This window comes from Cephus cinctus, unplaced genomic scaffold, assembly GCF_000341935.2.
Source record: "Cephus cinctus unplaced genomic scaffold, Ccin1 Ccin1_scaffold0536, whole genome shotgun sequence".
Classification (NCBI taxonomy): domain Eukaryota; kingdom Metazoa; phylum Arthropoda; class Insecta; order Hymenoptera; family Cephidae; genus Cephus; species Cephus cinctus.
Genome location: NW_014333195.1, coordinates 29,748 through 45,000, shown reverse-complemented (window position 1 = coordinate 45,000; position 15,253 = coordinate 29,748). Strand labels below are relative to the sequence as shown.

At 40.4% G+C, this 15,253-nt stretch overlaps 2 protein-coding genes across 3 annotated transcripts in view; both read left to right on the top strand.

The window, feature by feature from the left end:
- The first annotated feature begins 4,008 nt into the window (after positions 1–4,008).
- On the top strand, positions 4,009–7,258 carry LOC107268371 (WD repeat-containing protein 78). The gene is made up of 3 exons (XM_015741086.2): positions 4,009–4,669; positions 4,728–5,118; positions 5,202–7,258. The coding sequence occupies exons 1-3, from the start codon at positions 4,200–4,202 to the stop codon at positions 6,576–6,578; spliced, it is 2,238 nt and encodes a 745-aa protein (XP_015596572.1). The 5' UTR covers positions 4,009–4,199; the 3' UTR covers positions 6,579–7,258.
- Positions 7,259–7,478: 220 nt separating this feature from the next.
- The window catches only part of LOC107268372, a 33,869-nt gene continuing 26,094 nt past the window's right edge, over positions 7,479–15,253 (top strand). The window contains exons 1-2 of one of the 2 annotated variants that reach the window (XM_015741087.2): positions 7,479–7,730; positions 7,983–8,390. The gene's annotated coding sequence lies outside the window, so the exon portion shown is untranslated. The remainder of the gene's footprint in view (positions 7,731–7,982; positions 8,391–15,253) is intronic. The other variant, XM_015741088.2, reaches the window with a different exon arrangement.

The following is a 15,253-nucleotide window of genomic DNA, read 5'->3' as shown; positions in this document are numbered from 1 at the left end:
ATTCTCAATGATGAACCGGAATTTAAGAATGGAAACAATGATCATCATCAGAAATATATGTATAACCAAAATAGTAACATGCATATGTGCTGCCTACTTCGATAATGTCGTCTACTATTTTGATTATACCAGCAATTGCCTGCATTAAGCCTAACAACACATGCGTGTACATGCATGTAGACACGTTATACACGTTCCATACAAAACACGAAACCACATGCACACGCATGACATCAGAAGAATGCATAAATAAAAATTTAGCTGTTTTGCTATAGTTTTGAACTCTTAATTTCAGGGATGAAAAACTAGACCTTTGGACATCTAGTATTGAATTCCTTGACCTAGCGTAGCCATTATCGAACTCATCATAGCAGAATTTTTCAAATTCTTCCAATGCTAAGCACTCGCAGCTGTGTCGGGCTTGCTAATGACTGCGTTAGGTTAAGATAGCTTAGAATTCCAATGCTATATTTTGATAGAATTCCAAGGTTATATTTTTCTAGATTGTGTTTTGTATTTAAAAAAATTCTTGGAATTGCAAGGACAATAAGACATGAAAAACATTGAAATACGAGGTAGACCATCAATGTTAGCAATGACCATATAATGTTACCAACAAAATAATAAATTTGCAGTACCTTGAAGTTTGGGTGACCGCAGTATTCAAAAATCTTGAACGATAGTTTTTCATAGTAATACTTGGGTACCGAGAACAAAAAACTGGATTACTCGAATATAAAACGATACTTCAGTTTATAAACCGAATCGTAGGAAACGATAATCAGAATTATAACAGCATAAGAAATGATGATTCGAAATACCTGAATATTAAGGAGGTCCTATCGTTGCATATTAATCAATTGAGAAACTTGAACACTGTTTTTCTATAAGTTATCATTACTGAGTACGTCGATGTAACGCCATATCGAAAGATTAAATATTTAGAGTGAAATTTTCGGACAGTCTAAAACGTGCCCTGACTTCATCAAAAATTGAGTTTTCAATTTATGACATCAAAAAGTCCGCTTGGAACAGTAATTACGACATAAAAGAATTGTCCTTTTACCCCTCCATCTTTTATCATTTTTTCCTGCCATTATTCTTCTTTATGATGGATACGTCAAGAGCCTTATATAAGAGCGACCAGCGCACTGTACATGTGCATAATTGTATTTGAAAGAATTCCTTAAATCCTAAAATTTCTCAAAACCCATACCGACCTCTCATAGTGACGTCGATAAAGGAAAGGGAAACACGACCTTTAAATTTCTAATATTGTATAATTCTCTTGAAATGAGTCATAGCGACAATCATTAGAATAAAATATTAGAACTTAAAACTAATAGAATTTAAAACTAGTTGGAGCTACTGGAATCAAAACAAACAAATTCCAAAGCGTTATCGACCGGCGCGTTGAACACAATGCAAACATCATTAAGCCGGTACTTGAAGTAACTGCTAATACAATTAGTCAAATTAAAATATTAAATTCAATATTAAATTAAATCATTCTTTGATAAATTGAAATTACAGAAATCGTTATCCCCATTAAAAATAAATTGTTCCTCCCGACTATATAAGCATTGGTTTTGTCAGTAGGAATTCATTCGGTCCAAGTTCGTCAAACGACAAGTCTACACCACAAAGTGACAAGGAGTAATAAAATCTTGAAAAACAATAAATGTTAAGAATCAATTAGAAAACCAATCCTGCTTTCTAGGGCAAGCCAGTGAACAGTATTATACTGCAAATTGTCGGAGTTCATGCTTAGCAATTTCTGGTCTCAGGGAGCATAATGTCTCATCTGAGTATCAGGAACTCTGCTGTCATTTCCAGATTCTCTGCAGCAAAGTCATTGTGCCGGCGCTGTCAGAAATCGACCTAACTGCACCAAATCAAATACTTCAAGAGTTCAGTTCCAAACGCCATTCTGATTAGTAGCTGTCTGAGCTTTCACAGTCCTCACCAGGTCTAAGGAGTCATTGTGATATTTCTTAGTGCAGGGAAGGACCTTCTAAAAACATCTGTATCAACTTGCAGTAAAGTTATTTTAATAGAACTGTCAGAAGTACAGATCTACCTTATCTCGAACGGCCTACTAAAAAAAGACTCAGCTCCCAACGTCATCGTAATTAGTAGCTGTTTGAGTCAAAACCTCTCACAACAATAATATATTCGACGAACCGAAATTATTATGATCACCTGTGGTTCTGAGCTATTATCATCCTTGTTCTCATCTGGTCTACAATCACCGGATGCATCGTGCAACCTGCTGCATTGTTATTTCAGCTATCTCTTTTTCTATTCTGGAAAATACCTAGATACAGGAAATTACGGAGACGAACATCTGGGCACTCTGCACTTTCACGTCCGACACCTACATACAGGAAACTACGGAGAGAAACACCTGGACATCGTATATCTCTAAAAACTGTTACCTGAAATACGAGGAACTATGTCGCAGCACACACATGCGTATATCCATTATACACACGCGCTCCATATGAATGCTGTCACACTTTCCGTATGAGCTAAAGATTTCATAATTCTATATCATTGTGAAAGCAGCCTTAGCCATTTCCAGTATTAGAAATTTGGTGTGAACTGTAGCTTCATGTACAAAATGTATTTGATTGTGTTGTGTATTCGTAAATTACCAACACTATCCAGAGTACACATAGCTAAATAAGGCAAAGCAGCCAGCGCCATCCAGCGTGTGAAAAAGTAAATGGATGTGCGAAGAAGATGACGACGACGATGACGGACCTGAAATAAAATCATCTCACTTGCCATCTCAATACTCCCTCATCTCGTACATCAATCTCACTGATTTTGATGACAATCAATTTAGCACCCTCGATTCCTATAGTGAATGTATCAATAACTTTTTTTTTCACACATAGTTGTTCATAAGTTAGTTGATTCCAAACACAGGTACATGAGATGCTTCGAGTAAAGAGTCTCGGCGGCTAGTGCCATATACGGCGGGTTGCCTGTACTTGGCGGGAGACTCGACCTAATCTCTTAATATGTATAATTTAACATGATTCATTCACTACAATTTTACAGTTTCTTATACGGTCGCATGGTTAGCGGTGCTCATTAAAATTACCTATAATTTTGAGTTTTGTGTACATAATTTCTTGTCGGAACTAAACTAATACGTTTACGCGCGCTCACATGTTATTGCGACAATAATATTTTTCTTCGTGTAAATTCGTCAGGGTAACTAATTACCCCAGGGTACTATCGCACAAACCTCTTTAACCGTCTCGCGAGTCACATTCATCCGAAGTCGCGAAACGTCTCAATATACACCTACCAACAACAAAGAAGTTCTATTTTTAAAAATATATGAATAGTCGGTATGCGAAAGAACAAAGTTTTTACTATATTTTTTCATATCAAAATTAAATCATAAAATAAAGTCCCCATTCCGGGCACATTTAGGAGAAGACCACTTCACTTTGAAATATAATATTGAACATTATTGGAGGCCCCCCAGCCCCATCCGCCGGATTTCCGGTTGTATCTTCAAAAAGTATTTACAGAATTTTCTTTTAGCGCCTTGAATACCAGTATTCGAAATCCGTGACCGAATTTAATGTCTTGTATATTTTTTGTCGAAAATAGCTTCATGATGATAGGTTTACCCACAGTTAAAAAAAAATTTTAATTTGTTTATATTTTTATAAGGAAAAAATGTTATAACTTATTGACGGTCAATTATTTTAAACAAGCTCAAAGTTGATGTACCATTAAAAGCACCTACCACCGAGACACAAAGGATTATTTATGTCAGAAGTAAATTAGTGACTGACTTTATCTACATAATGATAGAAATATCTAGAGGACGGTGCTGCCCTCAGTGAAAGTTTACATCTATATTTTCAGAATTCACTATACTTAGAACGGTCGGTAATACAGAATAGTGCAGCCATGTATTGATGTATCACGTTTCCAGGGGCTACTAAAACCCCTGGTACAAGGTTGCCAGTGGGACAATTTTACACAAAGTGTTATTTATTCAAGAAAGTCGCTAAGGAAACATTGTTGCTCACGGCACTATATTTTTCGACCTGCATAGTTCATGTGCGGTTTTGTAATTACATTCCGACCGTGCGGTTCTTTTGTTTAGAATTCAGTTCTGATATCTCGAGGATCTTCTGGTGTTAATTAATCAATAAATTACAAGAAAAATGAGACCAAGCGATAGCGAGTCACAAAAGTTCAGTTCCCGAGCTCAGAGTATAACTTCCTCGAAGATGAAGATCAACACCTCCGGGAGAATTCGTAGGGCCGCTCCAAAAAATATAACGTCAATTCTTCAACAACGACAGGATCTTCGTGTAATAGAAGATGGCGTGGATATGACGCCAAAACCATTGGTTCATTTTTTCTATCCCAGTATAGAGGAGAAGCAAGTAACGGCCTTTGATACTTTCGGTTTCCGGGAAGCACCAAGCAGTTCGCAATTAGTGATATCCGCTTCCGCTCACGGAGGACTTAAGGCCAGTTCCTCTCTTGTCATAAAAACATCATCCGTGCAAACTGCAGTTCTGGTACCAGAAGACATAGTGTTCGACAGTTTGACGTCGACACAGATCCAGGAATCGCCTTTGCAATCAATTGATGAAGACAGGGCCCCCTCGCAATTTTGTTTACCCAGGTGAGAGTATAGATAAATTTGATAAATAACTTTGTGAAATAGTAATTACTTCTTTCAGGTACAACTCTGATATCTTTCACGTACCTCCTGCCAAGGTAACAATTACTCTTAAGGAGACAGAAACAGTCTTCATCTTTGAGATGCCACAGCTTACTGAAGATTTAAGAACACCAGAGGGTCAAGCTGTGAAGAGTGATAATGAGCGTTATGAATATATTACAGTGGGCGCAGGGTCGAATAGGAAATTAGCTACAGCCGAGACTCAGACACCTTGCGTCCACATGAAAACGAGGTCCAGTTACTTGGGTAGACATCAGCGTCGTAATCAGGGCACATTTGTCAATAACTGGGTACTGTACGACACATTTGCTGAGATGGAAGCCCTAGGATTGACGGGTAACCTCGTGCTTTTCACCGACGAGGCCATAAAGAATCTATGGAAAGGAGAGGTTCGTCGAGTTATCCTAATAGAGCAATGGTAGGCAAAAGTATTGAGTCAAAACTGCAAGATGAAGAAATGATACATATGCAGGAGAACAGGATGAAGTTACCAAAACTGACGACAATGGATATTATGAACCCTGAAGATCAGTTGGCAATAATAGGCAAAACTAAGGAGTTCAAGGATGCTGTACGAATCGTGACGAGAATCATTTCCAGCAATCTGTACATCGTGGCGCAGAAGAGATTCAAGGGTCTTATTGGACAAGATCCATGCAGCTTGAGTTTAGAGTTCACCTACAGTCTAGACCTACTGTGGAAGCATACATATTACATTACGCAAGGGCGACCAGTATCGTGCTTCCGGTGGAATTACATAAATCAGAACGTCCTGGCCGCTGGTTACGGTGCTGCACCAAGTGCAGATTCCAAGACAGGATTGGTATTGATCTGGTCCATTAAGAATCCCAGCCTACCAGGTCGCGTTTACACTTTTAATAGTCAGGTATCAGACATGGATTGGAGTAGGGATAAGCCGAATTTATTGGCAGTAGGATTTTATGACGGCGTCGTTAAGGTCATCGACGTAAGTAGCTTGAATCTGGTAGTGATGCGTTCTAGTCGCAGATCCGCGTCACCCTCGTATGCACCCCATTGGCAGGTACAGTGGTGGGAAGGCGAGGAGCAGTTTGATTTTCAGGAACAAATTTACACGAGTAACCAAGATGGCCGTATCCTGTGTTATCGGTCTGGCGAGGATTTCACGGCTACGGAGATCATGAGGATATCCAGGGTAGAAGGAAAAATTAGGGGGGTCAAGAGAACAAATCATTGTGCCGTTTACGATATTCCCATAAGCAGGAATTCTGGTGCACTGTTGCTTAAGCGTCATCCTACCCTGAGCAACATATACTTTGTTGGGTCTGACGAAGGCTGTGTTCATCGATGCTCGACGAATTATCTTCATCAGCATATCGAGGGCTTCCTGGCGCATGACGGTCCTATCTACTCGATGGAATTCTCGCCGTTTTGCTCAAAGATATTTCTTACGTGCGGTGCCGATTGGTGCACCAGGATCTGGGCTGAGGGGATCTTCGAGCCACTGATTACTTTGTCTACGCAGATGGCCTGCGTACGGGCTGCTACTTGGAGTCCTACAATTTCCACAGTGATAGCTTGTACCGTTAATAACGAGATCTGTCTCTGGGATATCAAGAGAAAGACTTACGTGCCGACCTCGATCACGATTTCCACGCACGCTGAGAGATTTCTGCTACTTGAGTTCACTAAGAACGGAAGTCAACTTGTCGCGGCTGATATCGATGGCGCTATCTACGTCTACAGTCTAGAAGGCATGCCATTTCCACCCTATAATCAGACCCGAGTTCTCGTCAATTCCATTGAGAGAGCTTTGATTACCAAGCCAGCTTTACTTAGAAAGCTGAAGAAGCTTGGAGAACCATTTTAATACTTACTACGTAAATTTCAATATTGACACTAAAAATATAGAATTGCAACAGGTATGTACATTGAAATTTTTTTAAAAATTATTTTCTTTCTAATAATGTACAAGGTAACGTTTGTCCATGAAGTAAGTAAAACATTGCCTCATAAATTTTACTCTATCCTTTAATTGATACTCGCCGTAAACTAACTTCAAACGATTATCAGGCACTTACGTACGAAGCGGGCATCTTTCAGGATCATTTAGAAGTTTAAAAACTTTCTCATAAAACCAACCGTGGAACATCGTTCGCATCATTCGCCATATTTATATCAATCGTTTATATACGTAGTGACGTGTAAACCTATAGGAATAACGAAAGCCAAGTAATCGATTCATAAATCAGAACCCTAATCTCCTATAAATTTTCTCATTACACCTCAATACTCATCAATTAATACTGTCAATTGATGCATATAATTTTATTAAAACGCTAACAAGCTAACATTCTGTATAAATTCTCTTAGCATCAGAGAAGCATTAAATATTCTACAAAGTATGGAGTAGGTAAACAAGGTAAGGATCTGCCTTATCGACAGTAAGGCCTATCCGGCACGTGGGGACCCCTTTGGCGCATGTGAATCTGTCCCAAGTTAAAAATACGTGTAGTCAGGTCGAGTAAAGAAGTATAAAAAAAAGTGCCGGCGCGTCGCGTGATCCGAGCCGAGCGAAGAAGGCAAAGCGACTACTTGGATTTACGCTGGGACCTACGGTTAGGACCCACTCGGAACTCAGGCCCGGTAGGCAGCCAAGGCAGCCATCGATGCTGGCTGCGCTTACTGCTGGAGGTGAGTTCAGGAGAGTGCCCAGGTAGAGAGGGGTTTCTGCCGCTTGCGGGCACGATCTGCGCTACCACCGTCAGCAGGCAGTCTTATTACGCCCGCACTCAACTACGCGAACTAAGTACTTATAGGCCGGTTTTAATAGTCGACGAAAGGGCCCACTATACCGATCATTTTGGGCCCTGGCAAATAATCGAATATCTACAGAATGTAACGACACAGTACGCAGACTTTTTTAATGGTGTATTGGATTATTAAATCTACCAGCTAGAACCGTGACAAGGAGCCAAATTTCGTGTATGAACCTAATCGATAACGATTCAACCGATCACAGGTAAATTCTTTAATTATTGAGAAACCGATTGAGAAACCGATTGTTTGCTTCAACTGTTATCTAAAATGGGTACATAAAAAATTAGTTGTTGTCACGAATTCATTTATATGTATCGAATAAAAGTTGTCGCGTCTTCATTGCCGTTTTTTTATGCTGATGATAGTCAATGGTAACCTTTCATCCGAACGATTATTTGATTAACACATTGTATAATTCATTGAGGAATGTCTTTATGTGATGGCTGTATTTTAGTCGTGTGAACCGAGCTTAAAAGAGTCTAACATGCGGAATCACGGGCTATAGTGGTGAAGTCGATGTTGCTCAGGCACGAGCTACAACCGTAACCGGCTAACTTATCCATTGTGAACTCTGACCGTGTCCACCAGGAGGTAGAACGGTAAACCGAGAGTCCCGAATGCGATTTCGGAATCGCTGGCCCTCGGATATATAGATTCCTGGGAGTGGGATCCCACTCGCGTTGTACCTTGACGTCGTGTAAATCGCCTGCAACTAGTCGCCAGGGCATTATGGATTGAACGCTTGAGGAGTTAACGGCTACGGAGTATAGCCAGAGCGGTTCGTTTGCGAAATTACACGTTTCGACGTACATTCGGTGCGCTATGAACATCAACGTCGGCGAGTGTAACGGGTGCTTCACAAGTAAGTGCAAGAAGATACTGAATTTTACTTAAGAGGGTGAGAGGAAGGTTCGAGTGATTATTTATTATTAATTCTATACAAGATGCATGAATTTTTCCAGTGAATTTATTAAAATTCTAACCTTTCACGCGTTACTTTTTTAAGAAATTTTTCTTCCTTTATCTTTCCTCGTTATTCTTTGTACGGTTCACGAGGCGTGCATGGATTTATATATACCATCGAACTGGTCTGTGATATTAGCATAATACAATCAACTAATGATCTTTCCGTACGTATCCGCTTTGTGGATTATATTAGGTTTCTTTGTACTATAATGAATCATTAGATATGATATTTGCTGTATCATCGAGTATATGCACGTGATAGATATTTGTTAGCTTCGGCGACAATGAGAAGGTACTGTTAAGTAGAATTTGGGGCGAGTTTGGAATGGAAGTAGCCAAGGTTGACCGGACAATGTAGTTTGGAAAGAAATTTAGGAGGGAGATTGCACTCTTAAAAGTATTCGATATTTCACGGCTAAATTTACCTCCGATCAAGAATTTAATTAGCTGTGGCAATGATTGGATATCCGACGAATGAATGAAGCATAACGCATAATGCACTTGTAAAGTCCACCGATCCATTCTGGGGCAGTGAGGGTTTTATCTTTAATGGCACGATGGCCGCTGCCTATTGGCCTAATCGTGACCATGCATCACGTCTCTATCTCCATCTATTCCTCACGTATTACGCCGTGAATACCTACTCCGCGTCGACATTATCGTGGATAATTTGGTATTTACCCAGGAACGATCAGAAAACTTTCCCTCCATCTTTGAGACACACTGGGGAAACAATTTTTTACTTACGCAAAAGACAAAATAAGGCTATAAGCTAGACTTTACATACTGCACATACTGCTTCACGGAAAATACTGATTAAACGTGTCTTACGTTGCAAACTGCGGGGGCGCGATTATAGCTAATAAACTCGAAGAAAAGAATTGACTGCCGGGATAAAAATCATCAGATTCCTGTTTCCTGCAAAGTGGGATTTGACACTCCCACAGGATACCAAGAATGCAATCAAAATGGTACGCAGTACGTAGGTGGTTCCTTAAAGTTCACGTAATTGTCTTTGTAAGAAAGAAGGTTCCTTCAGAAGAGATATACTGTATGTAAATATAAATATGAATATGATTTGTGGTCTATCGTGATAAATTTTGAAATTAGAATCACTATCAGATCAGCTACTTATTGGACTAATAATAACAGTCACTGGTCTCGACTTGAATCATGCATCCTTGTACCATCCTGAAACAGGCAGAAGTTGATCCTGTCGCAGTATTTGGAACCAGTTGAATGCAGTTCGACTGTCTCATCCACATACCACAGGCTAACCTTATGTCCGATTGAAGTCTCGCACTTTCTTATCGATGGTGCTGCAAATCACGAGCAATACCATCTTCTGGTAGCTATCGGGACCCTGGAGAAGCTACAGCGGATGGACGTGTACCTTGGCATACTGGATGTGTGAGATAACACTGGGTCCACGAAATTGCATGATGCTTTTTCTTCGGCTGCTATGGCAATTAGCATTTGGGCTACATGGGACAACCCCGTATGAAAATATATAAGATACCGGCTTCTCCAAGTAAACTTGTTTATCAAGTTACAACTCAGCTCTCGATCGGTTAGGCGTTGCTGACTCCAAGCATTTGTACATATCGTTTCTTCGAAGAAATTTTTATAGATATTCACTTTGCAATATCGGATAGGCAGAATAAAAAAAGAGAATAAATATTTACGAAATCCATTTTGAGGCTGTGTCAGATCTCAGGACGATGTCAATTTCGATGTAGAGTGCGTAACGTCCGGGTGCCGAGTGAGCTCCGGCATTTGTCCAATTTACGTTACGAGCCTCTACCGAGAAGTTATCAACATAATCGTAAGATAAACGCCCCTCATAAAATTAAAAAGCTCGCACTCTTCCATAGCCGTACCATGGGATACAGCGTGGCTCTGTCATTTTCTTACCTTCCTTTTTCCCTCTGATTCTTTATTTTTTTTTCTGCACCCATTCGACTCCGTCGCCAATCGGTAGAGGGTCTCGATCAGAGCGGTGTAATCGTTCTACACGGTAATTATTTCAGAGGAAGACAACTCTTATTCAGCAGGACAAAGTGACTGTCACCATTATCAGTCTGAGGACCTTACGTTACTCGATGAGTGTGGCTTATAGAGTCCGTTGATTCCTATAGTGCTCATCTTCTTGCAAACAGTCATGTTTTGATCCACTCCAACCTAGCAGCCTAATAAGAAAAACTTCTGATACACATTTTTCATAAGATAGTCCTGCTGCTGGCGGTAAAGCCATTCGATGGACTTTGATCGAAATATGAAGCAAGGTATCAATAATCGTATTATAGGATTACGGTGAATCAATGAAATTTGTAATATGTCGAATTTTCCAAATTTTCTATATTCATAAGTGGCAAAAAGATCTATAGGCTTTAATGCTTCAAGACCCTGATGGTACGGATATTAAAGATTACAGAAAATATGTTGTATACTATGTATATTAAAGAAATCCAATCAAACACGAAAATGAGGTAATCAAATTCGTTAAATGGGTCTTTTTGGTTAAATCGAGATATCTCCCCATGTGACTCTAGTTCTACAAAATAAATACTGAGTCAATAGTGTAAAGAACTCGTTAACATTAAGCATTTATTCACAACGCGCACAGACCCTTTATTCAAGGGACAATTCTCGAACACGGTAGCTGTTCGTGACGGTCCGTGGTTGTTGTTCCTCGGTTAGTCTGTGCTTAGCACGTGTGCCGCATTTACCGTGAAGGTTTCGAGTGCGAGGAAAGAGAGTTGCGGAGCTCGTGAATGCCGGCAGCATTCGTGATGATGCGAGCGTGACTCGCTTCCTCGGCGAGGAAGAGGCCCCACTACGCAGTCCATTGTCATACAAACTCCAGAAGGTAACTCTCTACGTCTCTCCTGGTCGGCTTGTCTACCTGCCTTTTGCTTAGGAGTAGGTACTCCAGGAAGATAGGTAGGTGCTCCATACAAGCATCGGAAACTCCTAGCGCTAGTAGATATGCTATGTACAGTTAAGGCGCTGCGACGCCTTAACTCGAGTTCTGCACAAGTCGGGTTGGGTCTCCCGGAACGAACGAAATGGACGAAGCGTGGCGAACGCTGGTTTTGTCGAACAGGACAATAGAAGAGATTGCTTACTTTCCCTTTTTGCTTCCTCATAGAGGAAGCTATGTTTTTATGAAAAATTTTTTTTTCGAGATTTTCATGGTAGAATACTTAATATGGTCTAAAACGTCAAGAAAAGTAGTTTAGAAAAAATGTCCGTATGTATGTATGTATGTGCGTGTGTGTGTGTGTGTGTGCAGGGCTTCGAAAATTCAATTGCCTCTTACTCAGTAACCGTTGGAACGATCGGACTGAAATTTGGCACGCAAGTAAAGTAGATATCCCTCTTTAAATGTTGCGATTTTTAATGAAATATATGCAGCCATTTAGATTTTATGTCATTTAAAATTGTTTGAAAAAAGGGCGTGGTCGCTCTAACTTTCGTAAAGGTTCGACGATTTAGCTAAATAGTTCTTCATAACTGTAGATATGTTCAATGTTGTTTGGTATTGAATTTCGACAAGATCGCTAAAGCGGTTCAGATTTTACGTGTTTTGAAATTTTCAAAAAATTATCGTTATTGTTTTTTTTTACCTCATTTTTAAGTTTTTATTCATGTAAGTACCAAAGTTCAATTGTACATAACTCGCGAAAATAAATAAAAGAACTTCCTCATAGTGGAGGCTTTGTGAACGAAGGAAAAGAATCAAGAAGCAAAGTGTAAGATTCTACTTTGCATCCTTGTTCTCTTTAATACGAGAGTCTTTCCCAATATTTTCACGTAATACTTTCAATGTGATTCTTCTATACGCACCTGTAAAACGCCAACCAATTTTTACTTAACGTTCAAATCATCTCTTTCCTTTTAATTATCATGTAATTAAACCTGTCTCGTCCTTATAAAATTGTTCTACCACAGGAGAATCATCCCCCTGGAACTCTTTAAACGGTTCCTACTGCAAGACATTAAGGGATTTACTGGGAGTTATCCGGTTCTTTGTGTGCAAGCGTTCTGAAAACGAGGAGGGATTAATTCGGAGCCTTAACAAAAGAGCCTGACGAGTGTTGGGACGAGATAACGAAGGTGAATCGAGGCCCGTTAAGGAATAATTAGCCGAATTGTTGGTTGGTCGATAGGGACGTGTGTTGTTAGTTTTGATGCAAAGGTAATGCCGTTAAAAGAACAATGTGTTAACTATAGAAGCAGGTATGTTTTCGAGGTGTTTTAACACTGGAAGGCTACTTTCTACCATATGCACACACGTGCCACGCGACCGTGCATTGACTCCAAAACCTTTTGTGGTTTTATAGTAATACCTGGATAGAGCCCACCACGGTTTCTTGTATCTTTCCATGCAGATTGTGCGCGTTACGTCCATGCTATAATAAGTCAGATGCTTTGGCTTGTTTCTCCCAAAATTCCTTATATCCAGATCTACGAAAATTATACATGCGTCCAACGTCCACACAACGACGTGTTATACCTTGTTGTTATACACAACTCAGTGTTATACCTTATTCCGATGAAAAATATAGGTTGTAAAATTTTTGTTAAGTTTTCTTATCCTGAGTCCCGCGAGATACGAAGGATAAATGAGTATTCGCGCGGACTCGACGTGACATTACGAGACTTTAGAATCCGTGACAGAACTTGCCAGGCAAATTGCGCAATGCCAATTTACACCGATCTTCTCTGTGCCTGCCTCGTTCTCTGCCGGTACGTGGAACGTCTACGCATTATGCGCCTCTTAACTATCTCTTGCCTTTGATTATTTTCTTTTTCCTTTTTTTTCCATCACGATTTCACTTCTAGAGGATCGCCGGGCAATTACCACTTGTGCATGACTGCAGGAGCTATCGTGTTTGTTGGGAATTGTGAGATTAGAATCAGAAAGTATGGTTAGTGTGACAATTTTAAGAGATAATAAGTCTTTCGCGTTTAATTATCCGTAGGATTGTATCTTAACTGTACTTTATAGGGATGCGGACACGTCATCCTTTTTCGAATAAAATTCCAAGTATTCGGGTGGATCTGCAGGGTGAATCCTTCCAGGATAAATAACATGCAGGCGACTGCAATTTGTATGCACATATGTATGCGGGTTTCGTGGCTGGCAGGTCTGAAGAAGTAGGGTAGTCACGCGGTCCAGAGTGTATAATCATTGGCAAATTAACGCCGTGAAAAATTAAGTCCGCTGTTGACAACCTTACGGCGTCCGTACAGGCCCGTTCATACGAAACAGTTCACAGTGGGTAGAAACACGGTGTGTACAATGCTAAATCGAGTGGCCGTCGACTAAATAATTACCATTGCTTCGTTATGAGTGTAACGACTCTGAAAGAGATCCAGTCAATTTCGGCATCCTCCATTGAATCACGCACAATCATAATATTGCGGTAGGTCGGTATACCTTGTAAACACGGCAGAGTGGCCTAGCATACAAGAAGTGAGTGGCAGGATGAATGCGGCTGATTACATTCAAGAGGCTTTTTCATCGTGCTGCGATACAATACAAATCCCACTACTCTTATCCAGCATACAGTATACGTAGATATACGAGTTATTCACATTATATCTTGGTGCCATTGTGAACTTACCCTTTCAATCAATGAGTTACTTGAGTCTCCACGTAACCGACTTGAGGATCCTTTAAAAGTGTACTAGTTGTTCCGTATCTAGCGATGTGCCTGAAATGCATGGCGTTACAAGCCGTACCGTTATTCCGCCATTTTCTCCTCCGCTTCTATCACTCCTACTCTTATTACCAGCTATTTGTCTCTCGACGAGTTCCATCGACGTCCTTGTAGATGCTTCCACCCCGTGACTAGTGAGCGTACATAAGATACGTGGCTAATAGATCCACCTCGTGTTTCAATGTCGCCATTATGAAAATACTCGTTGGATAATCTTATTCTGGCTAGATGAAAGAGCAAGGCGCATAACTGACGGCCGCCAGGTAGATTGAAAACAGTTACGAAGCAGTGGTAACAAGCGCGAAATTTCTATCGCGAATCGCGGTGTCGGACAGCCGCCAATTTCTCTGGTTAAAGGCTATTTGCTACGTCGAGGCTAGATACACGGTGAGAGTCTCGTCGTGATCCTACATAAAGGCAGGTTACATTAATCGACTGTCGAGAACCATGAGAATGCCCTCGTGAACTATTCAAATAGACATATCTATGTCTTGTTCACGTACAGTTGTTCCGCGCGTAAATGATCCTGTCTAGGGGACTCTTTCATCTTAAAAGTCATAGGAAGATGACCCCTCCGAAACTTCTTTTTCTCATTGACAGACTATACCGTTTCACGTAATAAATTGTAGATGGGCAGACTTGGAGATTTTACGATCTATAAGCCGATAGGCAATTTCCGCCTTATCTTGAATATCTCATAATCAGTGAAGCCGTAAGATCCTTTTAGAGATTGATTCATTGAGATTACAGCTAATTTTCTTCGTAGGAAGTAATGTGGAGCACAGGAGATATTTGCGACATCCGGTAAATGGTGACACCGTTATTCGATATATAATACTTCCGCTTGTTCAGTGATTTCGTGGGTAAATACCGAGACGAGATGAGGTTTGTCAAGATTCGATTATAAAGAGCAGTTAGGTGGACGCAGTTAGTTGGGCTTCCAGTACCGGACGGCTGTAGATGAAAACCTTGTTGGATTTCTGACCTCAGAAATTCTAACCTAAAGATCACAAGGGAATTTCCATCAGGC

Excerpts from the sequence above, each read along its gene's own strand:
- LOC107268371 (XM_015741086.2), top strand. The coding sequence starts at position 4,200 with ATGAGACCAAGCGATAGCGAGTCACAAAAGTTCAGTTCCCGAGCTCAG. Across the intron at positions 4,670-4,727 it reads TCGCAATTTTGTTTACCCAG|GTACAACTCTGATATCTTTC; the intron begins GTGAGAGTATAG and ends TACTTCTTTCAG. Across the intron at positions 5,119-5,201 it reads AGAATCTATGGAAAGGAGAG|GAGAACAGGATGAAGTTACC; the intron begins GTTCGTCGAGTT and ends ATACATATGCAG.